The sequence below is a fragment of the Gymnoscopelus braueri genome (assembly GCF_963280865.1).
Source record: "Gymnoscopelus braueri genome assembly, chromosome: 8".
Classification (NCBI taxonomy): domain Eukaryota; kingdom Metazoa; phylum Chordata; class Actinopteri; order Myctophiformes; family Myctophidae; genus Gymnoscopelus; species Gymnoscopelus braueri.
The window spans coordinates 46845486-46873465 of NC_137609.1; the positions used below are offsets into that span (position 1 = coordinate 46845486).

Below are 27980 nucleotides of genomic sequence, written 5' to 3' on the forward strand. Positions count from 1 at the left end.
TACGAAGCAAATGGCCAACAATCGGATTAAAATGCATTTTATTGAACAATTCGGAGAATACGGGTACTTTTTATGGGACGTACATAATTGTAACATCAATGGCCATGAGGTAAGCACTTTATATTTGAAATATGAACGTTTATGTAGATGTACGGGCCGTAAATGGAGAAAATGCAAACACTGTTGAAGTTCAGTCTCATCTTGCAGGGCTACAACCCAAAATAAGTAATAGAAGAAGTAGGAGCCTCTTCCTGTCTGGCGCACAGAGCAACGTAGCAACAACAACAACAGCATAATGTTGTCATTAAACAACACATTAGCGCAGAAGCCTTTTAAATTCCAGTTGGAACAAGATGGAGACTTTTTCATGGTGGGATCAGAGGTATGTAGCAAATAATGAACTGTTTCTAGTGTTTGTCTCCCCAGTGTAAAGCTTCAATGTAGCATTTTGTTGCTAGATGATGCTAAACTGCTAATGTTAGCTATGTTACAGTCATTCAAGGTTTGATACACAAATAGTCCAGTAATGTAATAACAGTGACATTATAATGAATTGTAACTATTTGCATCTTTTTTTACATTAACCACTTCACCCCTAGAATCCATATTCTGAGGGGAACATTAGCCAAAAATAGCAGATCAACAAGAACACAACGCCTCAGACGGCGAGGCGTTGTGAGCTTGTAGATCGGCTATTTTTTGACAAAGAGGTTTGGTGTAGAACACACAACACTGATGAAATCTATGAAAATGTTTAATCTGCAACACAATTGTATACAATATGTAGTGGGGTGGGATATGTAGTGGGGTGGCCCGGGTGGGGGTCCCACCCTGCTTCATCTCTCTCTCAGCTAGGGGGTCCTTGGCCTGAAAGGTTTGAAGACCCCTGCACTAAACAGTGAATAATAGTTATAGGGCTGCAACCATTGATTACCTTCGAGAGAGAGAGAGAGAGAGAGAGAGAGAGAGAGACCCGATGGAGTTGTAGATGGGGAACACATAGAGAGAGAGTAGGGGAGTGACATGCAGCAAATGGTCCTGCTGGCTGGGAATTAAACCAGGGACTCGATGCCAGGCATTAGAGCCCATGTGGTACATGCTCTAACCACTCTGCTATCTGGTCATCCTGCATTGTGATTATCAAGTGTGCTGTAAACTTCACAATGCAGCAAAGACATATAAGGTTGACCCTATCTCCTCCAGGTGGGAAACTACCTGCATATGTTCAGAGGGTCTCTGTACAAACACTACCCGCTCTTATGGAGGAGGCTGGCCTCAGTCCAGGAGAGGAAGAAGATTGTTGCTTCATCACTTTGTGAGTTATGGAGCTTTGTTTGATTAAATATAATAAAACAAAACAAAAAATAGATATGATTAGATATAATAATTCTACTAAATAATATGACTGGTCAGTCTTGACATAAAGTAAGACTGTTGCAAGTTGTTGCAAGGCAAATGTCATAAGCTCAATATCACGCCTGGTCGAGCAGTATTTCCTTCTCAGCAGAGCGTTAAAGATCCGGGTTTGAATCCTTGGTAGGACATTGAACTTATTGATTTCAGCTTTAACTAAGATTTATTACAGAGTGACATTGCCAAGCTACACAACGTCGTATCACTGCCTTTGGTCCCATAAACGACTCAGGTTGTTCTTCATACTGGTAGATTTATTGCACTCTTACTGGCAAACAATCCAACAACGTAAAACTGTACAAAACAAAGCATAAACAATACACACACACATAAATAATGGAACATTAAGGTATAAACAACATGAATGTAACAAACACATGACTGAAACACACCTCGCTGACTGCACATAAACCAAAGGGAATGAGAGAGCGAATCCATGGTCGGCAACAGCAACGCACAACTGGAACAAAATACATCAAATCAACATAAAGAAGACACATGATAGGAACGTAAATGTACACATTTAGAAAGCAAAGACAAGTACCTTATTCCGTCCCGCACCCGCTCAAACAATACGCTCCTTAGTGAGCGGAAGTGTATCAGTGTAACACGCTTGTGGATCTGCATGAAACTACACCTTATAAAGCGTTCCAGCTTGATCAAGACAATTAGGCCTTCCGGTGCAACAAATACATGGTAAACCCAAGTTTAGGACAAATAAATGATATTACAATAGATAATGAAAAATATAACAAATTACAACCCATTATGGCAGTTACAACGTCCAAGCCTGGTCAGCTACATGGTCGCTGAGTCACTGTTGAAGTGTTGCTCATCCACACTGTTCTGTAAATGAAAAGGGTTAAATAGCACAGTGAACAGGTTAAGGGTTATTCTTTCATTCTCAGCAGAGAATAGGAATTGTGTGGAGAGAGAATGGGAGGGAAATTGTTTAAACAAAAACGTATGATTGCCAATGTAGGTGTTCAGCATATAGCTTCATGTCGCTGCTTCCATTAAAAATGACTTGTAGCCTATTGATGTTGCTCATGTGAACACACCAGGACATGGAAAGATCCATGGTCGCCATAACAACAAAGTTGAACTCGTATTGTTGTGAGAATGGAAACAAAAAAGGCCATTGAACATTAATCTACAATTGTTTTTTTTGTTTTTTTTAACCAAATTACCAATCTACAGCCCCTAAAGTTATGCTACTGAAGGCATCAGAATGTGAAGAGATCTTTGAGGGCAATGATGAGAAATACAAAGCAGTTTCCATCAGCACAGAACCTCCAGCGTACATCAGGTAAGTTCTACCTTCTACCTCCTCTGTAGTTTCTCTAAAGCATGCAGTAGGGTAGCTATTAGGACTGAGTGATGGGGGGGGGGTGGTTCTCAGCTTTTGTTAGATGTAAGAAGGGGGGTTCCAAGAATAAAAGGTTGGGAATCATTGCATTAGAGGACCTAAGATAGAGCCCTGTGGGACCCTAGTCAACTAAGTATATGGGTTTTACGTGTCTAAAGGGTGTATGTAAAAAAGTTATTGTAAGTGTGACTGTTCCATTTCTTCCTAAGCTTTGATGATGATGACCCTGCAGTGAACCATGAGAATCCCTCCCAAACAGAAGTGCTGATTCCCATTCATCTAGACATGGAGATAGATGGACACAAACTTCCAGATGCCTTCACAGGGAAGATGAACGGTATAAACACACTTTAATGTCAATGTTCAATACTTTCTGTCTTTCAATTCTGTGCTAAATCAGATTGGGAGTTTTTGAAGCCTCATTTATACTTCGTTGCACGTGAGTTTTGTGCCCCAAAAAAATCTCTCCAGAGCCGTGACACGTCAAACTGACTTGTCATTACAGACTTCATCAGGAGATCAGATTGTCATGATCATGACAATTTAGATAATTTTTAATTGTCATACAGATAATTGATTAATGAATTAATGGCATGAGCTGTGATTAACCCACTTGTCATGACATTAATACATTATAAGTACAATTATGTGTATGACAATTAATCGTCATCTGAAGTGTTGTGATCATGACAATCTGGGCAACTAAGTATAAATCAGGATTTAGAAACTCCCAATATTCTGTTGCTGTCCTGAACCAGCTAACTCCATTTTGACGCTTTTGCATTTTTTTCCCCATAAATCAGTGCTATTGAACACCATTTACGTCTGTGTGTTGGTAAAAAAAACATTGAACCAATGAAATGTATTAAAAAGCGATTCTGACAAAACCAGCTAACTATATTGGATCCTCAAACTTTTTGCCAAACCAGATCCACTCCCTTTTGACCTCAATCCAACCTCATTGTGAACTTTGAGGTCCATTCAGCTGTTCTTATCAATGATGAACCAAACCTCCTAACTCAATTTTTTTCCCCATTTCCTGAAAAATGAACATTTTGGAGTTAGCTGGTTTCTGCCGGACAGCAGATTCTCAGATCGTCATTTTTCATGAACACATGTAATAACCTGTATTTAGTAACTGTTTGGTGGGTATAAGCAAGTAATACCTAATTTTTTGCATGGAATATGGACGATGGAAATAATGGATTTACATTTAAGGAATCCAGTGTTCACTATCATGTTATTTTTCTGCTCCTAGACACCCTGCACATGGTTGTGTGTAAAGAGGAGGTTTCTCCTGAACAGGAGAGGAGTCCCAGTCTGGTCAAGGAGGAACCAGAGCCTCCACACATTAAAGAGGAACAGCAGGAGAGGAGCACCAGTCTGGTCAAGGAGGAACCAGAACCTCTACACATTAAAGAGGAACAGCAGGAGAGGAGCACCAGTCCAGTCAAGGAGGAACCAGAGCCTCCACACATTAAAGAGGAACAGCAGGAGATGAGCACCAGTCTGGTCAAGGAGGAACTAGAACCTCCACACGTTAAAGAAGAACAGGAGGAGTTACTTCAAAGACCAGAGGAGCCTGAAGGATCAATGATGACATCACAAGTGGTGAAATGTGAAGACGATGATGATGTTGAAAACATCTTCTCTTCTGAAGTTCAAATTGAAGTTGAACTTGAATCTGACTCTGACGTTACTGAAGACGAGTGGAAGGAGACCAGTGGAGGTCAGTCAGCTTTAAACACACTACTGAAATCACACAAGTTAGTACATTTGGAAGGACAGATATTGTCCTTGAGCAACAAGCTGTCCCAGGACATGAAATGATCAAAACAAATATAATAAATAAATATAGTTGTACATAATGTGGCTAAACTAATCCTTAAATTGTACATGCAGAGGACAAATAAACTCCTCATAAAAGTTCCGAAATGTTAATTTGGTCGATTATACGGGGCACGGTGGCGCCTGTTGTAACTTCTCTGTCGAGCTTGGGCGGCCAATCGCGGTCCTGGATTCACTGCTTGGGCGGCCAATCGCGGTCTTGGATTCACTGTTTCACTGACGAAATCCCGACCAGTCAAATCTTTCCCAGAGGAGACCCCCCCACCCCCCGAATCCACAGACAGCCAATCCGCGCGTCATAGCGACAAAGAGAAACCTCATAGTTATACCACGCTGCTGAGAGAGAGAAAACAACAACAGAGCCCATCCCTCTTACCTGAGTCTACTCCATATTGTTATAATATATCAGTCTACTCTACAGATAGCTTGTTGGAGATAAGGAACCACATCAAGATATTTTTTCCATCAAAGTATTTCCTTCATCACAAGCCAGAAGACCGTGCGTGGAATCTATACTCTTATTGTTGGTTGATTGATTGATTGATTACTTTATTAGTAATTTGCAGAAAAAGCACAGGCAAGTACAGTTCAATACAAGGTCAGCTAAGAGGATCTAAAACCCAAGAAAGCCTATGGCTTAATTGTTTCCATTGGGGTCCTTTGAACTCAATTCATAGAGATGTTGTATTATGTTTTGGATTTACTTCTCCGATGTGCTTAAGGTTAAGTTTTGCCCCATTATCAATTTTTTTTTTGGTGATTAGGTAGCTCTGCTCTTTTAGCGTTAGTAGGAGTTCTCCTTTGCACTATGTTACTTTACTTAATTTGTTTAAAGCCTACTTTCCTTTGTGGGAACACTCGGAGCCCCCCACCTCACGTCTAAAATAAACTTTTTGGCCAGAAAAGAAAATATTTCACGGAAGGAAAAAATATGTTTTAGTTACTCCACTGCGCCCCCTTCTGGTCAATGGAATTTTTCTATTGACCAGATTTTCCTTCCGGTGAAATATTTTCTTTTTTGGTCAAAAAGTGTATTTTAGACGTGAGGTGGGGGGCTCCGAGTGTTCCCACAAGTAAAGTAGGCTTTCAACATCTTAAAACCGTCTTTGTTTTGGTGAGTAGCGAAAGTGTATTCTTTATTTTTACTTAAGTCGAGAGGCTGCGCTACCGTCGGTATGCGGGCAATGCCCAAAAAGTCACGTAGCGTTAGGGAGAACTCCTTCTAGCGCTGACCAGAGTCGTTGCCTACATGAATTCCTGTCTTGTAGGTACCAGTTTGATGGTCACGATATCCATCAACATAAAACTAACGTATGATATCGTGACTGTTAAAGCTTCGTTCTACCAAGGAGTCCTGTGGGTTAATACATACATGAAGTAGGCTATATAACTCCAACTTTATCAGCCGCCCACGTTGATCTCCGCTGATCTTTTATAACGTAATGTTGTACATAACGGTTATTTATTATTAGTATTACAGCCAATGTAATAAAAGCGGATACAGGATAGGTGGGCACTAGACATCTGGGCACCTTGATGTAAAATTGGCTATTTTGTCCAAAATGTTAAAAACTTAAAATTGTTTATGTCACAAAATGACTGGATAAACAGGTTTTGTAGCAATTGTAGAAATATTAGACCTTAATTGCCGAATGCTTAAGCATGTTCTAATCATGTATACTATACTTTACTTAAAACATTTTCCAAATAATATATATGTTTTTTTTGACAAAATAGCCAATTTTATATCGAGGTGCCCAGATGTCCCAAGTGCCCACCTATCCTGTTACCATAAAGGGTAATCTGTCAACCGCCCCCCTCCCCAACTGTATCATGAGTGAATTTGCATGTGGAGTAACAAGACACAGAGTTCAGTTTATTTTATTTTAGTTAGATTTGTAGTTCATTATAGTAGAAGACAAAGGCTTAATAGTTAAGTTAAATGCAATGCAATTCTTAGTTTTATAGCCAGATCTGATCACCTTTCAATGCACTGGCAGAGATTATTGCCTTTTACAGAGGCTCCATTCATGCAGCATACTGAGGTAGAATGTAAGAAGGGAGAATTATGTTAAAGTGCAGTAAAGAGTTCATACCAAGCATATTCTAACTGTTGGTTTGTTTGTTTTCTTCAAAGAAATTGAGATGAAGAGAAATAAGACATCCTCCCAATCTACCACTGCCACTGGCGATGTCTTCACTTCCACACACTTTCCTGTGGCTTCCTCCCATTGTCCGCTTCCTGTGGCTACCTCACAACTTCCGCTGGCTCCTGCACCTACCTCCCAACCTGCCGCTCCTGTAACTTCCACAAAAGATGTGCCTCGCAGCACCCTGCGCTACCGTAAGAGGAAGTTAGAGGAGGAAGCTAGTGGCAGAAAGAGGAGACAGTATACCAAGAGGACTGACACCATCACCTGCAAGCAGTGTCAGAAGGAGAGGAACGCTGCAACCCACAGTAAATACTTTGGCAATTGGTTCTGCCAGGCCACAGCCACCACAACTCTGGCTGAGTGGAAGGCTGAACAAGCGTCAAAAGGGTATCGCAAAAAAAAGGACGATGATGGCACTGGCGATGTCTTCACTTCCACACAACCTCACACAGCCTCCTCACAAGCGGCCACCTCCTCATCCTCACGACAAGCCTCAGTGCCCATACCGAGCAAGAGAAAGAGGCCAGTGGCTCCACGTGCTAGTGTTAGGCCACCTTCCCTTGCAGCCCTTGAGGACACTCTCCCAGCATCCTCACCAGCACCTCAACCACATGTGCTACGACCTCTGCTTCCGGCACTACAACCTCTATTGCCTATTCCCCAACCTGCACTACGACCTCTCTTGCCCCCAGCATCCACACCAGCTGCCCAACCTCATGTGCTGCGACCACGACTACTCCTCCTGACACTACGACCTCCACAAGCTCTCCTCTCTGCCACCCAACCTCCGGTTCCGCTACTCTCTGACTCCCAACCTGCCTTCCAACCTCCCGTTCCCGCGGCTATCTCACAAACTCTGCTTCCCGTGGCTTCCTCCCATTGTCCGCTTCCTGTGGCTGCCTCACAACTTCCGCTGGCTGCTGCACCTACCTCCCAACCTGCCGTTCCTGTAACTTCCACAAAAGATGTGCCTCACAGCACCCTGCGCTACCGTAAGAGAAAGTTAGAGGAGGAAGCGAGTGGCAGAAAGAGGAGACAGTATACCAAGAGGACTGACACCATCACCTGCAAGCAGTGTCAGAAGGATAAGGACCCTGCAACCCACAATAAATACTTTGGCAATTGGTTCTGCCAGGCCACAGCCACCACAACTCTGGCTGAGTGGAAGGCTGAACAAGCGTCAAAAGGGTATGGCAAAAAAAAGGATGATGATGGCATCAAGTACATCACAGCTTATGCTGAGGGCCGTTGGGCCATTGAGGAGAAGAGGAAATCCTCCCAATCTGCCACTGTCACTAGCGATGTCTTCACTTCCACACAACCTCACACAGCCTCCTCACAACGCTCAAGCTCCTCACAAGCGGCCACCTCCTCATCCTCGCGACAAGCCTCAGTGCCCATATCGAGCAAGAGAAAGAGGCCAGTGGCTTCATGCACCAGTGTTAGGCCACCTTCCCTTGCAGCCCTTGAGGACACTCTCCCAGCATCCACGCCAGCACCTCAACCAAATGTGCTACGACCTCTGCTTCCGGCACTGCAATCTCTATTGCCTACTCCCCAACCTGCACTACGAGGTCTCTTGCCCACAGCATCCACACCAGCGGCCCAACCTCAAGTGCTGCAACCGCGACTACTCCTCCCGGCACTACGACCTCTCATGCCTGTTCCCCAACCTCTGCTTCCTGTGGCTACCTCCCAACCTGCCGGTCCTGTAACTTCCACAAAAGATGTGCCTTACAGCACCTTCCGCTACCGTAAGACGAAGTTAGAGGAGGAAGCGAGTGGCAGAAAGAGGAGACAGTATACCAAGAGGACTGACACCATCTCCTGCAAGCAGTGTCAGAATGAGAGGAAAGCTGCAACCCACAGTAAATACTTTGGCAATTGGTTCTGCCAGGCCACAGCCACCACAACTCTGGCCGAGTGGAAGGCTGAACAAGCGGCAAAAGGATATGGCAAAAAAAAAGGACGATGATGGGATCCCACCGGCCACAACGCCCAAATAGAGGGTTACTTTCAGCACCATGTCTCTTCTCAGGACATGTTCATACATCAATACCACAATATAAAAATACTCTGTTCCAGGTAAAAGGCCTGTAATTTACTTGAGTAAAAGTATAACAGTGTTGGCATCATAATATACTTACAGTACCAAAGTAAAAGTACTTTAATTGTTTACAAGCTAAAAGGCACAATGATTATGTTTACAAGCTAAAAAACTATATGTTTACAAGCTAAAAAGCAACAATATGTGTACACGCTAAAAAGCACATGCTAAAATTTAAAAGCAAAATAGAGTATTACAGTATAAGTAAAACTACCTCAAAATGTAGAGTTGTATTTTATATTATGTTATGTAATACATGTTATATCGTTATCGCTGTCAGGCAGAAATCTCTCATCTAAATTAACGCCCTACTTGATCATACTACAGTGTTACACAAAAGCAAGATCCACAAGCTCTAAAGCTTGTAGATCTGCTACTTTTTCTATTTTAGAATTGTTACTGCACTGTTTCTTATTTTTATTTTAATTTGTAATAAAATGTCACTGACATCACAAGGTGTTCTTCATTTTATGGTATACAGTTCTCAACCTGGGGGTCCCCACATGATTTTGAGGGGGTCCCTAGAGCACATGCTACCCCTGACATTATGGTAGAGTATAGGCTATAAGCATGAATATTATTTGCTCAATGACGGGCTTGCGTCAAATCCTATTTGTTACATAACTAAATAGTTAGGGTAGAGTTAGGGGAACAAGAGTTCACAATCACTATCTACAATTTGGATATTACACCCATCTTCTTATCACATATTGACAAAATATAATGTAGTCTATATACACCTATAGAAATATATGCAATTTGTGTTGGAGTCATTTTGACAACAGAGCGAACGTTAATCAATGATAAATTGAGGTCTAATATGACGGTAAAAATTATTCACCTGGGGAATAAAACGCATTGGACAATGCTTAGCTGTTTTTCCGAAAGAAACCATGCAGGAACATTAAGTCAACCAGGGAAAGCTCTCGTTCTGCAATGACAATGAATGGCTACAAGCATTGTTGAACAAAGAGGTGGCCCGTGGTAATTAGTAATGCTTTGATCATCTCACATCAATTTTAACATCTTATCTGAATGACAGACGCAATGAATACAAGAGTATGTTATGTTACGTTATGGTACAGTATATATGCTACAAGCAAGCCAAGCCAGTTGAACAAAGTTGTGGCTCGGGCTGGAATCGATCCTGTTCTCCCGGTGCGTGTGGTTTTCTATGACTGGCCAAATGTTGATATCGTAGTGCTGGAACCTTGACAAACAGGCGATGTCTTTGGCGCAGTCGGTAGCGCTGGCGCCTCACAGCTAGAAGTGTCTGGGTTCGATGTGGGGCGTGTTCTCTCCTCCGTGTCGAAAGGGAAAGGGCCTTTCTGTGTGGAGTTTGCATGTTCTCCCTGTGTCCCCTAGGGTAGGGTAGGGATCCCTGTGTCCCCCATGGAAAGATGCCACATGTGTCCCTTTAGGATAAGCCCCGAGCAATAGGGCAAATAATAATGTTGTCACGTTGTGTACTCAAACATCAGCTTCCAGTTGCTCTATTGCACGGGCCGTATACTGAAGGGACAAATGTGGCATCTTTCCATGGGTGCAGTGTTGATGCTTGGAGCATCTCAACAATGCTCACATTGGAGCAACTCAACAATGCTCACATTGGAGCAACTCAACAATGCTCACATTGGAGCAACTCAACAATGCTCACATTGCTCAAAATGAGAGTGAATAGCAACAGAAGAATATTGCAGACAATTTTGCCTTTTTTTTTGTGGCGTGCTACCCACGCCGTTAGCTGTGTTGCTTATTTGACGAATGCACAAGCCTTACACACACACAAGTTGTACATCATTGTAAAGGTGACTAATCAGGATTTCCAACTACATAAAATACAATAACAATTGGTAGTATTGAAGGGGAGAAATAATCGACAGAAATAACGTTTCCAAACCTTTTTTGAGGAGGTTTAGTTTGATGAAAACAACCGGAATCAGTCAGTTAACAAAAGTTGTATTTTGATGAAACACTTGATGAATCATACAGGAACCTAACGACATGATTTCTTATATTTTCACACTTTTCTCCTCAGGTGATATATCTTTATCTCCTGTGACATCCAACAGTCCTGCTGCCAAGTCACAACACCCACAAACGGATGAACCTTCCACTTCTCTTCTGGCTAAAATGAGTCCAACAACGGTGGTCCTTCACAAACTCCCTCTGAACATGGTTCACCAGGCTCTCCATCCACCAGCACCCCTGCAGCAATGCAGCAGTGATGAGGAGGAGAATGTTAATCATTCTGACACGTGTTGGGAACCAAAAGACGAAAGTGGCAACGACTCCGATTGGTCATACTCCCACTCAAAGCTCCGGTCAAAAAAGAAGAGAAAGAAGCAGAAGCAAGTTAAAAAACTCAACAAAGATGTCACTTCAAAGACACAAGCCAACACCAACGGTAAGTAACAGAGTGCCGTGTTTCCCGGGACTCACTACATTGAAAATGGTTCAACATCACTGAATCTCTCTTTAATCTGGCTTGTTGAAAAGGAAGTTTGTCACAATGTGTCGCAGACAGAAATTATAAGAATATTTGCTAATTTTAGGTAACCCCTGTATTTTTACCTCAGACTTGAGCAATGAGACACAAGAGATGGTGTCCTATATTGAAGTAAATTGCTCAGCTGTGCTGCAGCATTAGCACAACACAATGCAGAATGTAATCGACCTGTTCTTGTTATACAATAGTTACCAACACAGTATAACATAATTACAATATATTTATATTGTCTGGAAATTCACTCTCAAAATAAAAATATCAATCAACAATCAAATATCGAACTGTTACGGCTCACTCCTCCTCACCTTCACACCTAAAGTTCTCCCTATCCGCCTCGAAACGGAAGAGTACTGACAAAAAATCACCCAGACTATCCCAACTTTAGCGAATAGACAATGGGGGTTAATGCTTCCCTTCAAATGTCCTGCTCTGCTCTGATTTTGATCTGGAACGCAAAATGACATGAATGTTTTGTCCATCTTTTCTATATCATTATAATTAATCTGTCACAATCTCTCTCTCTCCCTCTCTCTCTCTCACACTGCCCCCTCTCTTAGGACTGAGGTCCCAGACCTCCCAGACTGAGGTCTTCTCCTGTTCTGAGTGTCCATATGCCTTCACATCTCAGGTCTTCCTCCATAAACACATCAAACAAAGCCATAACCACCTCTACTGCCACATGCTGAGGAATGGACAGATCACCGTAGCAGCCATTCAGCAAATCAAGAAACTTGTATCCTGCCAGAACCGAAAAGACACAGATGAACCAAGATCTTACAGTCATCAACAGTTAACCAAGAATTTAACTCAACCGGAAGAAGTAATGACTTACACAGACTCCCTGAATTACACAGGAAATCTAAAATACAACTGTAAACATTGTGACAAGAGTTTCAATCAGTTAAGCCACCTGAAGTCACACCTGCGTTTCCACACTGGAGAAAAACCTTTCCACTGTAAACACTGTGACAAGAGTTTCAATTTTACAAGTCACCTGAAGGATCACCTTCGTGTCCACACAGGAGAAAAGCCTTTCCTCTGTAAACATTGTGACAAGTCTTTCAAACAGTCAGGTGTCCTAAACAGACACCTTCTTATCCATACAGGAGAAACACCTTTCCACACCGGAGAAAAACCTCTCCACTGTGAACACTGTGACAAGAGTTTCAATTTTACAAGTCAACTGAAGGAACACCTTCGTGTCCACACAGGAGAAAAGCCTTTCCTCTGTAAACATTGTAACAAGAGTTTCAATTCTAAGAGTAACCTGAAGAAACACTGTCGTGTCCATACAGGAGAAAAGCCTTTCCACTGTAAACACTGTAACAAGAGTTTCAGTCGGTCAGATGAGCTGAAGAGGCACCAGCATGTCCACACTGAAGAAAAACCTTTCGACTGTAAACATTGTGACAAGAGTTACAAACTGCCATTTGACCTGAAGAGACACCAGTGGAGCCACACTGGAGAAAAACCTTTCCACTGTAAACATCGTGATAAGTGTTTCAAACAGTCAGGTGACCTGCAGTCACACCAGCGTGTCCACACAGGAGAAAAACCTTTCCTCTGTAAACACTGTAGCAAGAGTTTCAGTCGGTCATCTGACATGAAGAGACACCAGCGTATCCACACTGAAGAAAAGCCTTTCCACTGTAAACACTGTGACAAGAGTTTCAAAATGTCATTTGACCTGAAGAGACACCGTCGTATCCACACTGGAGAAAAGCCTTTCCACTGTAAACACTGTGACAAGAGTTTCAATCAGTCAAATAACCTCAAGGCACACCAGCGTGCCCATGCACCATTAAGAAAAACACTGTGACAGAGTTACAGTGAGTCAGGTGACCTGAAGAGACACCAGTGGATCCATTTTGTGGAGAATAAGATTAGATGCAATCTCATTACGGCTGCCTACCCATGTAAATCCTCTATATTGACTACTTTAAAAAAAAAGTATCCCCACCCAACATTGATTATTTTATTCAAATCACTTATTATTATGTTTCTTAAAATGGATTAAATTGGTTCATTTTATTAACTGTTGCCCCCCCATGCACCTAAATCGTATTACCTTGTTTTCCCTGAGATCATCTTTCTCACACACACACACACACACACACACACACACACACACACACACACACACACACACACACACACACACGTATGTTTGTGTGTGTGTGTGTGTGTGTGTATATATATATACATATATATATATATATATATATATATATATACATATATATATATATATATACACACATATATATATATACATACATATACATAAATATTATGTATGTATATATGTATATATGTATGTATATACCCGGCCGTAATTTGCTCCTCCAAGGGAGCTAGCTCTCTTGGCGTTGCCTTTTGTTACCTGTCGAGCGTCACACACACACACACACACACACACACACACACACACACACACACACACACACACACACACACACACACACACACACACACACACACACACACACACACACACACACACACATATATATATATTTTTTTTTACAGTTGATCAGTAAGCATCAGCACAAAAATCCACATACATACAACAAAAGTAGTTTGAAAAGTCTGGTCAGTGGTCACTTTAAATAAATAATGACTTCCAGGTGGAAAAAATGTATCCCCTTTTCCTTTCAATGTGAATCAGTTTTAAGAAATATGCAATATTCTAGGGCCATCACATGTGTTCATGTGGACAATTATATTTCCACTGTAGCAGTATATGTCACCTTTAGTTGCTAAAGCCATGACATTGCATTATTGTTCCCTGCTGGTGTCACACCAAATAGAGCCACAAGGGGGCATAATTGTATATTAGTTTGAAATATCATCCCTTTAAAAGGTCCCATAAAATTACATTTGAACCTTTTCTTTGTACATATTTTTGGGGGTTCTGTGGTGTGCATTGTAATAAATATGTGATTGCTTTTACCAGCCTTTGTTTAATGCTGACAATGAAATTCAAGGGTTTTCTTTAAACAAATTGGCTGTTTCCCAACATCCACTTATTCATGACATTATTTTAGATTATAGAGCTTGTTTTGGTATATGTGTGTGTACATGCAGTTGAAACAGCTACATTGCTGCATGATTTGTACAGTATGGGTCAGTATGACCATGGAATCCAACTGTTAAGCTGTGATGTACATTAGTTTGCAGAATGAGAATCAATAAACCTTAGACACACTCAATCATTTATAGCTTTCATGATAAGAGAGGTCCACATCAGGTAAATCCACCAGGTAAATCCACGTCAGGATGTCATTCCTCCCACAAGTGAATAACTTTTAGATTTCTTTGCCACAGCTGCTGTTGGGACAACCAGTGACAACCTTGAGGGGACATGTCATTTAAGGAGGTCAGAATAGGAAGGTTCTATAACCCATTAAGAGATTTAACACTAAACAAATTACATTACAAAATGTATCCTAAGGGAGCCAGTGATTTTAAATGTATATTAACATATAAATTAATTGTATTATTACTAGCATTATCAAGTGTTATCCGTATCATTCTTTCATTTGTTTAATGATAACGTATTAGAAAGCAGTACACCTCCCAACCGATAGGGTCATGTGGTTGAAAGCGTGGAGGAAATACGAAGAAAATGGCCACCTATTGGATTAAAATGCTTTTTATTGAACAATACGGAAAATACGGGTACTTCTGAGGAAACGTACAGAATTGTAACATCCGTGGCCATGAGGGAAGCATTTTACATTTGAAATATGAACGCTTATGTAGACGCACGGGCCGTAAATGGATAAAATGCAAACACTGTTGACGTTCATTCCAGTCATGTTGCAGGGCTACAACCCAGAACCCACGGCACGATAAGTAATAGAAGAAGAAGCCGCTTCCTGTCTGCCGCACACAGCAACCACATGACAACAACAGCAGCAGCAGCAGCACAATGTTATCATTAAACAACACATTAGAACAGAAGCCTGTTAAATTCCAGGTGGAACCAGATGGAGACTTTTTCATGGTGGGATCAGAGGTATGTAGCAAATAATGAACTGTTTCTAATGTTTGTCTCCCCAGTGTAAGCTTCAATGTAGAATTTTACTCCTAGTTGATGCTAAACTGCTAATGTTAGCAATCAAGGTTTGTCATTCAAGGTTTGATACAAAATAGCCCAGCTAACAATAACAATAATGTAATAACAGTAACACAATGAAATGTAACTATTTACATCTCTATTTAATGTTACTGGTCTGTGCCTCTGGAAATATGAAGAGCGAATGCTATCTAAAGTTAATTCACTAAACAGTGAATAGTAATTATAGAAGGCTGCAACTATCGATGATCTTAGTGATTATTTTCCATAAACGACTCAATCTGATTAACTTGAGCCCTATTTTACACTGTTGTGGAAAAATAGCGAAAATAGCCGATCTACAAGCTCACAACATGTCAACTTAATTGGCTTGTAGATATTTTATCACTCATTTTCATCTTAGAACTTTTTACCAGCAAGCCTTTTAAACCTTCCTAGTAGCCCTCTGATTTCTCACCCTTTATTCTTATTTTTAATTTTATTTACATGTTTCTTTACCATAATTTCTTATCGTGAAACACTTAAATATTTGTTTCAACTGCTGAGCGCTTTATAAACTCAAATAATGTTTTAAATAATTTATTATTATTATTTCAGATAGGTTAGTGGCTGCAACCATTGATGACCTTCTCAGTGATTAATCTATCGATTACTTTTTTAATCACATTTCTATGTCAATATCGTGTTACATCAATAAATCAATTTGAAGATCAAAATCCATTTAGCGAAAATAGCCGATCTACAAGCTCACAACATGTCATTGGGACAAATGGGCGTGCTCATTTTCATCTCAAAACTCTTACTAAACTCAATACATTTATTATTATTATTATTATTATTATTATCATTATTATTTATTGCATATCCAATGAACATTCGGATTCTGCAGCAAAACATTCTATTAAATGAAACATGTTGATCATCTAGATTGGATGGGGACTGCATTTATTATTATTATTATTATTATTATTAACTATTTGTATTAATTATGTTTATGCTTTATTTCTGATGGGTTAGTGTAGAGAGACAGGAAACACACACAGAGAGAGAGTAGGGCAGTGACATGCAGCAAATGGTCCTTCTGGCTCGGAATTGAACCAGGGACTCGCGGCCGGGCATTAGAGCCCATGTGGTACATGCTCTAACCACTCTGCTATCTGGTCATCCTGCATTGTGATGATCAAGCGTGCTGTAAACTTCACAATGCAGCAAAGACATATAAGTTTGACTCTGTCTCCTCCAGGTGGGAAACTACCTGCGTATGTTCAGAGGGTCTCTGTACCAACACTACCCGCTCTTATGGAAGAGGCCAGCCTCAGTCCAGGAGAGGAGGAAGATGGTTGATTCATCACAAAGTGAGTTATGGAGTTTTGTTTGAGTAGATATAATTCAAACAAAAAAATACATATATTTAGATATGATATAATACATTTACTAAATAATATAATAATATGGTCAGTCTTGACATAAAGCTCAATATTGCAGCTGGTCGAGCAGTATCTCCCTCTCAGCAGAGCGTAAAGACCCAGGTGAAGATTATACAGAGTGGTTTAACCCATTAAGACCTGGAACTGTGTCATTTTTAGATTTGAGCTAAAAAGCATTATTTTACACTTTGGGCTATTCAAAAATAGCAGATCTACAAGCTCGTAGCGCGGCACCGAGTGCCGCGCTACGAGCTTGTAGATCTGCTATTTTTGAAAAATCGTGAAAATGTGTGCAAATCTTTGAATATATATATTTTTAAAGCGAACATTTTTAACTCAAATCTTTGCTTCTGGGGGTCCCTGGAACAAGATATTTTGACTGGGGTCTGCGGCCAAATACATATAATTTTGGGGGTCCTTGACATGAAAAAGATTGAGCACCACTGATATAGAAACATAAGTTTTTCAGAAAACTGTTGGGATTTAGGAGACATGTAGAATCGGCTTCAGGTCTCAACTGTCTTAGCAAAGAATACCACCCTGTGTTATGAAGAAAAGCACATATTTTGCTTTCACACTAGCGGCCTCACAAGCTTCAAAACGTCCAAGCATGGTCAGCTACATGGTCAGGTCACTGAGTCACTGTTGAAGTGTTGCTCAAGTCACACTGTTCTGTAAATGAAAAGGGTTAAATAGCACAGTGAACAGGTTAAAGGGCTGTTCTTCCACCATTCTCAGCAGAGAATAGGAATTGTGTGGAGAGAGAAGGGGAGTGAAAATGTTGAAATAAAAACCTGTGATTCATTGGAGCACTGAAAAAGTTGAGCAGTAGGCTCAACTTTATTTTGTTGAGCAGTGACAAGTGTCAGTGTTAAAGTTGTACAATGCAGAATCCCAAATAACGATTTTTAGCAACCTCTGCTGGTCACTACCGTCACTGCATACAATTTCCGTAATCCTCGATTACCCAGAATTCCATTCGTTTTCACCGGAAGCCGGAAGCGTTTCAAAAAGCGATCTTTTAATTGTTTTATACTATCTACGGATCGTTTCTCTTAGCCAGTGGAGCATTAGTTACCATGAGCTGTGCTTTCTTTTTCTGTTCTTTTTCGATCTTCCAATCCTACATTCTCTTAACATCAGCGTGAGGTTCCTTTTTGCTATTACCGCGGTAGTTCCTGGCCAAACAGGAAACCGTTGCGGTAGTTCCTGGGGACGTCGGCCACGACGTCATGACGTTGGCCAGGAACGTCATTTTCCCGGGAAAGTCCCCCCCTTCACCGTTCAATAGAAAATATATAAATAAAAGGCTTCCGGGGGTGAAATTCATGGAGTGGGTGTTGTGAAACTTTTGCCACTGACAAAAGATATACAATTTAACTTTAGTTTTGTTGAAAACGTTACCTAGTATTACTTTAAGCTTATAGCTTCATGTCGCTACAGGACACAGAAAGATTTGTTGTCGCCATAACCACAAAGCTGAACTTGTGTCTTGAGAATGGAAACACAAAAAGGCCATCAAACATTAATCTACAATTATGTTTTTTCTTCTTTCCTATTACCAATCTATAGTGATTATTCTGGTGAAGGCATCAGAATGTGAGGAGATCTTTGAGGGCAATGATGAGAAATACAAAGCAGTTTCCATCAGCACAGAACCTCCAGCGCACCTCAGGTAAGTTCTGCCTCCTTTTGTAGTTTCTCTAAAGCCAGCAGTAGGGTGGCTAGTAGGACTGAGTGATGGGGTGCAGACATCCCACCCACCTCTCCTGGAAGTTCTGGGAGTCTTCCAGGGGAATTAGCGTCCGCTCCCGGACACTAGTGGTGGGGAAAAAAAAGTTCATTTCAGTGAACGAACGATTTCGTTCACGTTCACGGCATTGATTCGTTCAAATGATTCGTTCGCGTTCTCGTTCAGTAGCGCTATTTTCTAGCGTTCAAAATTTACTCGAGTAAAAGTACAAAAGTATTGGCATCAAAATATACCTAAAGTAGCAAAAGTAAAAGTACTAACATATTTGAAAATAGCCGATCTACAAGCTCACAACGCGTCGCGATGCGACGCGTTGTGAGCTTGTAGATCTGCTATTTTCAAATAGCCTAGGTATAAAATAGGGCTAAAGTGGTTAATGTATGTTTTATAATGTGTGTAAAACACCCTTGCGGGAGCGGTTTTTTTTTACGTCGCACGTGAACGTAACAGTTTCAGAAAGTGAACGCGCTCGTTCACGGCAAATGAACTAGTTCTTTTGAACGAATCCATCATGAACTAGCCTGATTCCAGACGAATCTGCCTTTGCAAAATCGCATCGCACTTTAGCCTCCACGCAGTGTGTCGTGTGATATTGTCTGGCCACGCAAGGCTAATCATGAACGACACATCTCTACCGGACACCCACGAATGCAGAGTAGGCGACCAAATGGTGGATTTGCGGGAGAACGGTTTCTATTTACTTTTCATTGCTCAGATCCGGTCTAGAGCCCGCCTACTGGCCCGGACATTTGCACACATTAAGCAACTGGGCACTAGGACGAGTGGGCACCTGGAAGAGTGGGCAATTAGGGGTGGAGATAACTGGGCGCTAGGACGAGTGGTCGCCAGGAAGACTGGGCTGCTACCAGCGCAAGCAAACTAGACTGTTTCAGGGCAAACTGGCCAACTTGGTCTCTGTTTTTTGTCTCCGCCAGGCCGAAAGGCATGCGTGCCTATGTTGTGCACCATGTACGTCCGTCAGTCTTGTGTGTCCGTCCGTCTGTGTGTCTTTGAACAGCTAATCTCCGGCACCGTTGGCTTGGTCGCAGCCAAGCTGTGCACATACACTCCCTGGATGCTAGAGCAGAACCTCTGCCCCAACTTTTTCACATGGGCCTATTATAGCACCACCAGGAGGCCAATTTTTGCAAAACATTGTTTTTGACAGTACTCCTACAGATTTTTTCCAAACATCCTGCAAATCAATACACAGTATCTTTATAGTCATTAAACCAAACAGGTCTTTCAGATTTTTCATATTACATTCTGATTGGCTTCCAAAGTTTGCAGGAGTGCTCCGTTTTAAACAAAATCCCTCAAATCATGAACACGGCGTGTAATTTCCTTGAAATTTTGCATGCGCATTCCCACTAGGCCGAGGAAGAAATGCCACTTGAAAATGTTCAAATCAGCCTCTAGTGGCGCTATAACAGGCCAATTCCTGTTTTTAACTATAACTGCACCGATCTGTGTAAAACTTTGGATGCGCACACCCTAGATGCCAAGGAAAAACCTTTGCCCTGCATTTTTCACATCTGCCTTTTATAGCACCACCAGGAGGCCGACTTATGTAAAAAAAAAAAAAGAATAATATTACTCCTTCAGATTTTATCAAAATTTTATAAAAATTTGTTTGTTTTATCAAAAAAAAAATTATCAAAATTTTCACGCAAATCGTTACACATGATCTCTATAGTCAAATCAATCTGTTTGATTTTTCATATTCCATCCTGATTGGCTAAGATTGACATCTTAAGTTTGCAGGAGTGGCCTGTTTTGAACAAAATGCCGCAAATCATGAATGTAGCGTCCGATTGTGGTGAAACTTTGCACGCACATTCGCACTATGTTGAAGAACAAATGCCACCTTTTAACATTGCCCTATTATAGCGTCACCAGGAGGCCAATAATTAATTTAATAGTACTCCTACACATTTTGTCCAAACGTCACGCAAATCGGTACATATTATCTCTAGTCAAGTGATGAAGACTGATCCGTCTGATTTTTCATATTCCATCCTGATTGGCGAATTCCCAACTTTGCTGGCCCACAATAATCTACCTGAGACCTGTGCTCCGATGATCACTTTTTCTAGTTGTCTCCGAGAGAGTATGTTTTACCCCCTGTCTGTCCGTGTGTCCGTGTGTGTGTCCGTGTGTGTGTCCGTGTGTCCGTCTGTCACCAGCTAATCTCCGGCACCGTTGGCCCGGTCGCTCCGAAACTGTGCACACACACTCCCTGGATGCCAATTCAGAACTTCTGCCCCAAATCTTTCACATGGGCCTGTTATAGCGCCACCAGGAGGCCGATTTGTGCAAAACCTATTATTTTACATTACTCCTACAAATTTTATCCAAACGTCATGCAAATCAGTACACAGTATCACTATAGTCATGTGATTAACACGGATCTGTCCAATTCCCCATATTCTATCCTCATTGCCTAAGGTTGGCTTCCAAAGTTTGCAGGATTGGTCCGTTTTGAACAAAATGCCTCAAAGTATACACACAGCTTGCGATTTCCGTGAAATTTCACACGCACATTCCCACTAAGCCGAGGAAGAAATGCCACCCTTCTCACATTGGCCTGTTATAGCGCCACCAGCAGGTCTAATTTAGCAAAACACATTTTTGGAACAAAATGCCTCAAATCATGAATGCAGTATCAATGCAAGAATAAATGATACGGTTGGCACCCTTTTCACATTGGCCTATTATAGCGCCACCAGGAGGCCACAATAACGTACCTGACCCGGCGGAGACCTGTGCTCCGAGGAGCACTTTTTCTAGTTGGCTATGTTTTCTCTTTCCTAGCATTCAGTTCAGCAATTTATTATTAGTTATTTTTTGTCCTCCATTTTTTAACAGTAGGCTACTGATTTGTATCTATTTTTTTTACGTTAGGCTACTATTTATCTCCATTTTTTTCTATCACATTTTTTTGTGTACTGTTATGTTTTCTCTATCCTAACATTGATATATATATTTTTTTTCTTAAATTTTTATCCCACGATTTTGTAACCCCATTTTTTACACCCAGTGCCAATTGTCTATGTAATCCTGGGCACTACCTTCCCTCTGCCAACCTAGGGAGGCCAGGGCCGAGCTCATGCCTCCTTCATGCATGAGAGCCAACTGACCTTCTTGTCACCTGACAGGGGAGAGTTTCCCTGGTTGGACGTAGCGCGTGGAAGGAACACGTTATTCCAACCAGTTCCTTTCCCCTCCATCAGGCGCCCCGGCTGGCCAGGGGGAGGCAGTATTGTGACCAGGATTACTGCATGTTTTTGTGAGGGTACCTACCCTAGGGAACACGGGGAGAACATGCAAACTCCACACAGAAAGGCCCTTTCGCCAACCCCATCTAGGGTGTGGGCACTGATGATGCGGAGGAGAGAACACGCCCCCCAGCACCCACAGTGTCCCCTGCGGGAATCAAACCCAGGACCTTCTAGCTGTGAGGCGACAGCGCTACCGACTGCGCCACCGTGCCCCCTAACATTGATCATTTGACCATTTTTTTGGTATCCTTAATTGTTTGGGGTATTTTCCCAATTTGTTCTATTTTTTAACAGTACAACTATTTTGGCAAATAAACTCTTATTGGGGTGGGTTCTCAGCTTTTGTCAGATGTCAGAAGGGGGAATCCAAGGATAAAAGTTTGGGAAGCATTGCATTAGAGGACCTAGGAGGACCCTAAGTATAGATTTTGTACTATTATGTTTTAAGTGTCTAAAGTGTGTATGTTAAAAGTTATCTTGAGTGTGACTTAAGTGTGACTGTTCCATTTCTTCCTTAGCTTTGATGATGACCCTGCAGTGAACCATGAGAATCCCTCCCAAACAGAAGTGCTGCTCCCCATTCATCTAGACATGGAGATAGATGGACACAAACGTCCAGATGCCTTCACAGGGAAGATGAACGGTATAAACACTCACTGTTTCTGTTTCAACAAGTTTCACTACAACCTATTCAAAGCCTCTACTTTTTGTTTTTATACAATTCTGTGCTAAATCATATTTGGAGTTTTTAAAGCCGGATTTATAACTTCGTTGCACGTCAGTTTCATGCTCCGAAAAAATGCCTCCAAAGCCGTGACACGTCAATTATCCTCATCTAAAATGTTGTGATCATGACAGTCCTACCAATCTGATCTCCTGATGCAGTCTATAGCTAACTAACCACCAGACCGACTTTGGACCAACTTGGCGTCGGGAAGCGTTCGATATAGTCTTCCAGTCGGTTAGGGGTCCGTCGGGTGGTCCGTCGGGACCTTTTCGGCCGACCCAGAGCCGACCGAACATGTTCAGTTCTTTGGCCGACTGGAGTAGCCATGCAGAAGAAGTGTGACAACAACAGCGCTCGGTGTTGCCAGATTCTGTGAGAGAAACAAGCGACCATGTCTATGAAAACCTACATTCACTGTTTCTCGTTGTCGCTCCCAGAGAGAGATTGATTGATTTGACCTACTTTTGCGCTGTGGTGATGTAATTTATTGGCAGCAGGTGTATAAGATTCCATTAGTATAAACATTTTAATTGGCTTTCATATACTCTTTATATATTTTTTTTCAAATTAGATTTGGCCTTATAGATCGAAATGTGCTCAGTTTTGGCTATTTTCTGGGTGTTAATTTCAATAAATTAATTAATGTATTTATTTTTGATTATTCGAATAACCGTTTTCAAAAATGTTGTGTACACGTCAGCTGTGGTGGAAAAAGTACTCAAATGTTTTACTTGAGTAAAAGTATCTGTAAGCGCCCTCGATGTAAGAATGAAGTGGATTGGTTTCAACGGGTGTTTTTATTTTTCTTGGAAGCGTGGATCAACACCGTGAAAACTATGACTAGTAAATAGAGAATAAATACTTTTACAAACGTATCAAATATTTCATAGTTTCATTCAACAATAAAAGCAGTGCATTTGAATTAATCACTTCAGTACAATTCAACAATAAAATACTTTAGTCGATTGTAATTCAATATAAGTAAAGTCCTTTAACATAGAAACCCAAGCAGACATAAAGCAGAATGCACCATAACCAAAGTATCATAGACCCAAACAAAACAAACATAAGTAATTAAGCCCAAAGTAAATAACAAATGAAAACCCAAACAAACAATCCTATACCTTGCTCCGGCTATCGAGGGGCTAACAAGCTGTTTGAATGCCACCTGGAACCGTCATTCATCGTCACCCATCATAAGAGTTGCATGTCAAGTTTGTCAACACTGATCACAGCAGGCACTGTGGAAAATACAAACTGCTCAGTACACTGAAGCTACACATGTCTGGGTTCAACATTTACCGAAATAATGTGTGAGGCATTTCCAACAAACATACCGTGTTGCTCTGCTAGGGACACACACACCGTCTCTCTCTGTCACAGACTAAGTGTGAATGCATGGGGGTGTGTGAAGCGAGCTGGTTTAAGTGCGTGCCGGTGCGGTGACAGGACATTTCAAAATAAAGGTAAACCAAATGTACAGGAAGTGTCAAAATAAAGGTATCGCAAAATAACGTAAATAAACAGATCAACTTCAAACCAAAAATAATTGGAGTTAAAACCAGCAAGTGTCCCTGACACTTACAGTATCAATGCAATAGATGTACTCTGAGTCTGTTACAAGTAAAAGTCCGGAATTCAACATTTACTTGAGTAAAAGTACTAAAGTATTGGTATGAAAATGTACTTAAAGTAGCAAAAGTACTAAAATGTTTGAAAATAGCAGATCTACAAGCTCAGAACGCATGCATCGTAACACGTTGTGAGCTTGTAGATCTGCTATTTTCAAATAGCTTATAGGTATAAAATAGGGCTAAAGTGGTTAATGTATGTTTTATAATGATTTATATCTGCAAAGTAACTAGTAACTAAACATTTCAAATAATTGCTGTGTAGTAAAAGTATAGACAATTGGAAATACTTCAGTAAAGTAAAAGTAACTCAAGATTGTACTTAAGTACAGTACTTGAGTAAATGTACTAGTTACTTTACACCACTGCACGTCAGTGAAGAAAAAAAGAAAAAACGCTGGGAACATCAGGGAAACAAGCCCAAAGTATAATAAGTATAATAAGCAGACCTGGCAACGCTGGCAGGCTATGTTGAAAGTAATCTCTCAAGAACAGCAGAGGGCACTGTTTTTCCTTTTTTTTTGGCGATTGGTTCCCAGATTAGCATCTCAATGGTCAAGTCGGCTGACAGACTAAATGCCAACTTTTGCCAACCAAATACCAGTCTGTTGCAGTGTTGCAGTCTGAAGTTGTCTGAACCAGTCTGTTTGATGGAGAGTCGCCTTAAGACAAGTCAGTTTGATGTGTCACAGCCTTGGAGAGATGTTTTAAGAGTACACGGTCAACTAAATATAAATCAGGATTTAGAAACTCCTAATATTGAATTATAATTACATGTATTTTGGGTAAAGTTATGAATTCATATTCCTTTTCCAAATATGCATTTTGAGCTGGGAATGTTTCTTGCTAAAACTTTTAAGCCTGATTTCTCAGATCGTCAGTTTTCAGAAGCACATAATTACAGTACATGTAGTTAGTAACTGTTTGGTGCATCTAAGCAGGTGATAGCTCATTTGTACAGTACATGGAGGATGGAATTCATGGATTTACATTCAAGGAATCCGGTATTCACTATCATGTTATATTTCTGCTCCTAGCCACCCTGCACATGGTTGTGTGTAAAGAGGAGGTTTCTGAACAGGACTGGAACCCTAGTCTGATCAAGGAGGAACCAAAACCTCCACACATTAAAGAGGAACAGCAAGGGAGGAGCATCAGTCTGCTCCAGGTGGAACCAGAGCCTCCACACATTAAAGAGGAACAGGAGGAGTTACTTCAACGACCAGAGGAGCCTAAAGCATCAATGATGACATCACTAGCAGTGAAATCTGAAGATGATGATGGTAATGAAGACATCTCTTCTGAAGTTGAAATTGAAGTCGAACTTGAATCTGTCACTGAAGACAGTGATGAGTGGGAGGAGACCATTGGAGGTCAGTCAGCTTTAAACACACCAAAATCACACTTAAATTACTTAATTTGGAAGGATGAATATTGTCCTTGAGCAACAAGCTGTCCCAGGACATGAAATCAATATAGTTGTACAAAATATGGCTAAACTGAACCTTAAATTGTGAATTTTCTGTTAATACATGCATGGGAAAATAAATTCCTAAAAAATAAACGTTATATCGATCGATTATTTCTCACCTTCAGTACAAAGCTAACTGTGTGGGTAGCAACTCCCCAAAATTAGCTTGGTCCTGCAACGTGCTGTTTGTATGCGCCAAGCATCGACACTGCCCCCATGGAAAGATGCCACGTTTTTCCCTTCAGGATAAGGCCCGGGCAATAGGGCCAATACTGCTGCCACTCAGTGTACTGGAAAACCAGCCTCTAGTTGCCCTATTGCACAGGCCTTATCCCGAAGGGAAAGACGTGGCATCTTTCCATGGGGGCAGTGTTGATGCTTGGAGCATACACAAACTCAACAATGGTCAGGTGCCAGTCACACATCTGCCAGAACTTTAAGCTCAAAACAAGAGTAAATATCAGCAGAAGAATATTGCTGTGTTGATCATTCCACAAATGCACGATCCTTACAAGTTGTACCTTGTTCTAAAGGTGACTAATCAGGATTTCCAACGATATAAAATACAATACCAATTGATATTATAGAAGGGGAGAAATAATCGACCAAAATAAAGTTTCCTAACTTTTTTGAGGAGTTTTAGTTTAGTTTTAAAGTTTGCATCAAAAGCTCTAATGAAAACAACCTGAATCAGTGAAACATTTATTTTGAATATACAGGAAAGAAAGCCTTTAGTTGTGCATGTTGTATCAAAACATATGTATTTAAAAAACAACAAATAAATAACAAAAACTAAAGAACAGTTTGAAACAAGCTATGAAGCAACTCATGGGGACTGGGGAGACATCTCATGGGGAGACATCTTTTAGTTGAAGTGAGTGTTTGAAGTATTTTTTGGGGGATATTTCTCTAACTGCACAAGAATGAAACAGAAACTACGCAAGTAAAAACAATGACACAGATTTACAGAAAAAGACAAAAGATGAACAAATGGCTAATGTAGGGTTTACAAAAACATGTCAATACAAATAATCTAGTTGACAAACAGACATAACTGATTTCGGCAACATACTGTAATCCAAGTGATGTCATGTAATTATTAAACTTCATAAACATCATGATTTCTTATATTGTCACACTTTTCTCCTCAGGCGATACATCTTTATCTCCTGTGACATCTATCAGTCCTGCTGCCAAGTCACAACACCCACAAAGAGATGAACCTTCCACTTCTCTTCTGGCTAATATGAATCCAACAGCGGTGGTCCTTCACAAACACCCTCTGAACATGGTTCACCAGGCTCTCCATCCACCAGCACCCCTGCAGCAATGCAGCAGTGATGAGGAGGAGAATGTTATTCATTCTGACACGCGGTGGGAACCAAAAGACGACAGTGGCAACGACTCAGACGAGTCTAGCCAGGAGGAGGGCAGGAAGATGGACGGCGGAGGGTTCGACACGCACACCGAGCACCACATGTCGTCCGGTAAGAAGAGGCGGCTGGACAAGGACAGCGACAAGTACAAGGTGCGGCGGGAGCGGAACAACCTGGCGGTGCGGAAGAGCCGGGTGAAAGCCAAGGTGAGGAACATGGAGTCGCAGCACAAGGTTCTGGAGCTGGAGGCGGAGAACGACCGGCTGCAGAAGCGCGTCGAGCAGCTGAGCGGGGAGATGATCACCCTGAGGAACTTACTGTTAGTCGGAGAAGTTCAGTTCAGTTCAGTTCAACTTTTTTAATGTCCCAAAAGGGCAAATAGGTTTACAGCAAGAGTAAAACATATTTAACATATTTCTCGCTGCCGGTCGCTGCGTGCTCATGCGCCCTGTTCCCTCATTGCAAGAGTTGGGGGGGGGGGGGGGGGGGTGGGGTGGTGGGATGGAATGGAATGGGCAAAAAAGCACTACTCTCACGCACTGAGTGCGTGAGGGGAGCGGGGAGAAAAGGAGCCCAGGGGGGGAGGAGCGGGGGTGGGGGGGGGGGAGCGGGAGCAGGGAAGCAAAGGCGTGTGCGCGGGTTGTGTTAAATTCATGAGATCCATGTGTTTGTGTGTGCAAAGGCCTGGAGTTTGTCCTTGGTGTTTCACCCAGTCTAGTTATCTCGTTCGCTGGTGTCAAAGCGATAACACAGCGAGTTGTGAAGCTGTGGGAGACGTCCTTGATTGGGTTCTTTCTTTGTAGGAAGACCTTCCGTAACAGTGGAGTTTTCTCA

At 41.5% G+C, this 27980-nt stretch overlaps 3 protein-coding genes across 3 annotated transcripts in view; 2 read left to right on the top strand and 1 right to left on the bottom strand.

Annotated features, from left to right (window-relative positions):
* The window catches only part of gemin5 (gem (nuclear organelle) associated protein 5), an 851612-nt gene that overhangs the window by 250179 nt on the left and 573453 nt on the right, over nt 1–27980 (bottom strand). The window lies entirely within an intron of this gene.
* On the top strand, nt 266–13430 carry LOC308089749 (uncharacterized protein). The gene is made up of 7 exons (XM_080434651.1): nt 266–382; nt 1204–1315; nt 2614–2722; nt 2992–3119; nt 4041–4511; nt 10929–11297; nt 11957–13430. The coding sequence occupies exons 1-7, from the start codon at nt 296–298 to the stop codon at nt 13216–13218; spliced, it is 2538 nt and encodes an 845-aa protein (XP_080290777.1). The 5' UTR covers nt 266–295; the 3' UTR covers nt 13219–13430.
* LOC308089755 (uncharacterized protein) lies at nt 15300–27596 on the top strand. Its single transcript, XM_080434661.1, has 6 exons — nt 15300–15420; nt 16724–16835; nt 18480–18582; nt 22460–22584; nt 25337–25672; nt 26922–27596. The coding sequence occupies exons 1-6, from the start codon at nt 15334–15336 to the stop codon at nt 27506–27508; spliced, it is 1350 nt and encodes a 449-aa protein (XP_080290787.1). The 5' UTR covers nt 15300–15333; the 3' UTR covers nt 27509–27596.

Coding starts and splice junctions, on each gene's coding strand:
- LOC308089749 (XM_080434651.1), top strand. CDS start 296: ATGTTGTCATTAAACAACACATTAGCGCAGAAGCCTTTTAAATTCCAG. Junction 383..1,203: donor TTTTCATGGTGGGATCAGAG/GTATGTAGCAAA, acceptor TATCTCCTCCAG/GTGGGAAACTACCTGCATAT. Junction 4,512..10,928: donor GTGGAAGGAGACCAGTGGAG/GTCAGTCAGCTT, acceptor TTTTCTCCTCAG/GTGATATATCTTTATCTCCT.
- LOC308089755 (XM_080434661.1), top strand. CDS start 15,334: ATGTTATCATTAAACAACACATTAGAACAGAAGCCTGTTAAATTCCAG. Junction 15,421..16,723: donor TTTTCATGGTGGGATCAGAG/GTATGTAGCAAA, acceptor TGTCTCCTCCAG/GTGGGAAACTACCTGCGTAT. Junction 25,673..26,921: donor GTGGGAGGAGACCATTGGAG/GTCAGTCAGCTT, acceptor TTTTCTCCTCAG/GCGATACATCTTTATCTCCT.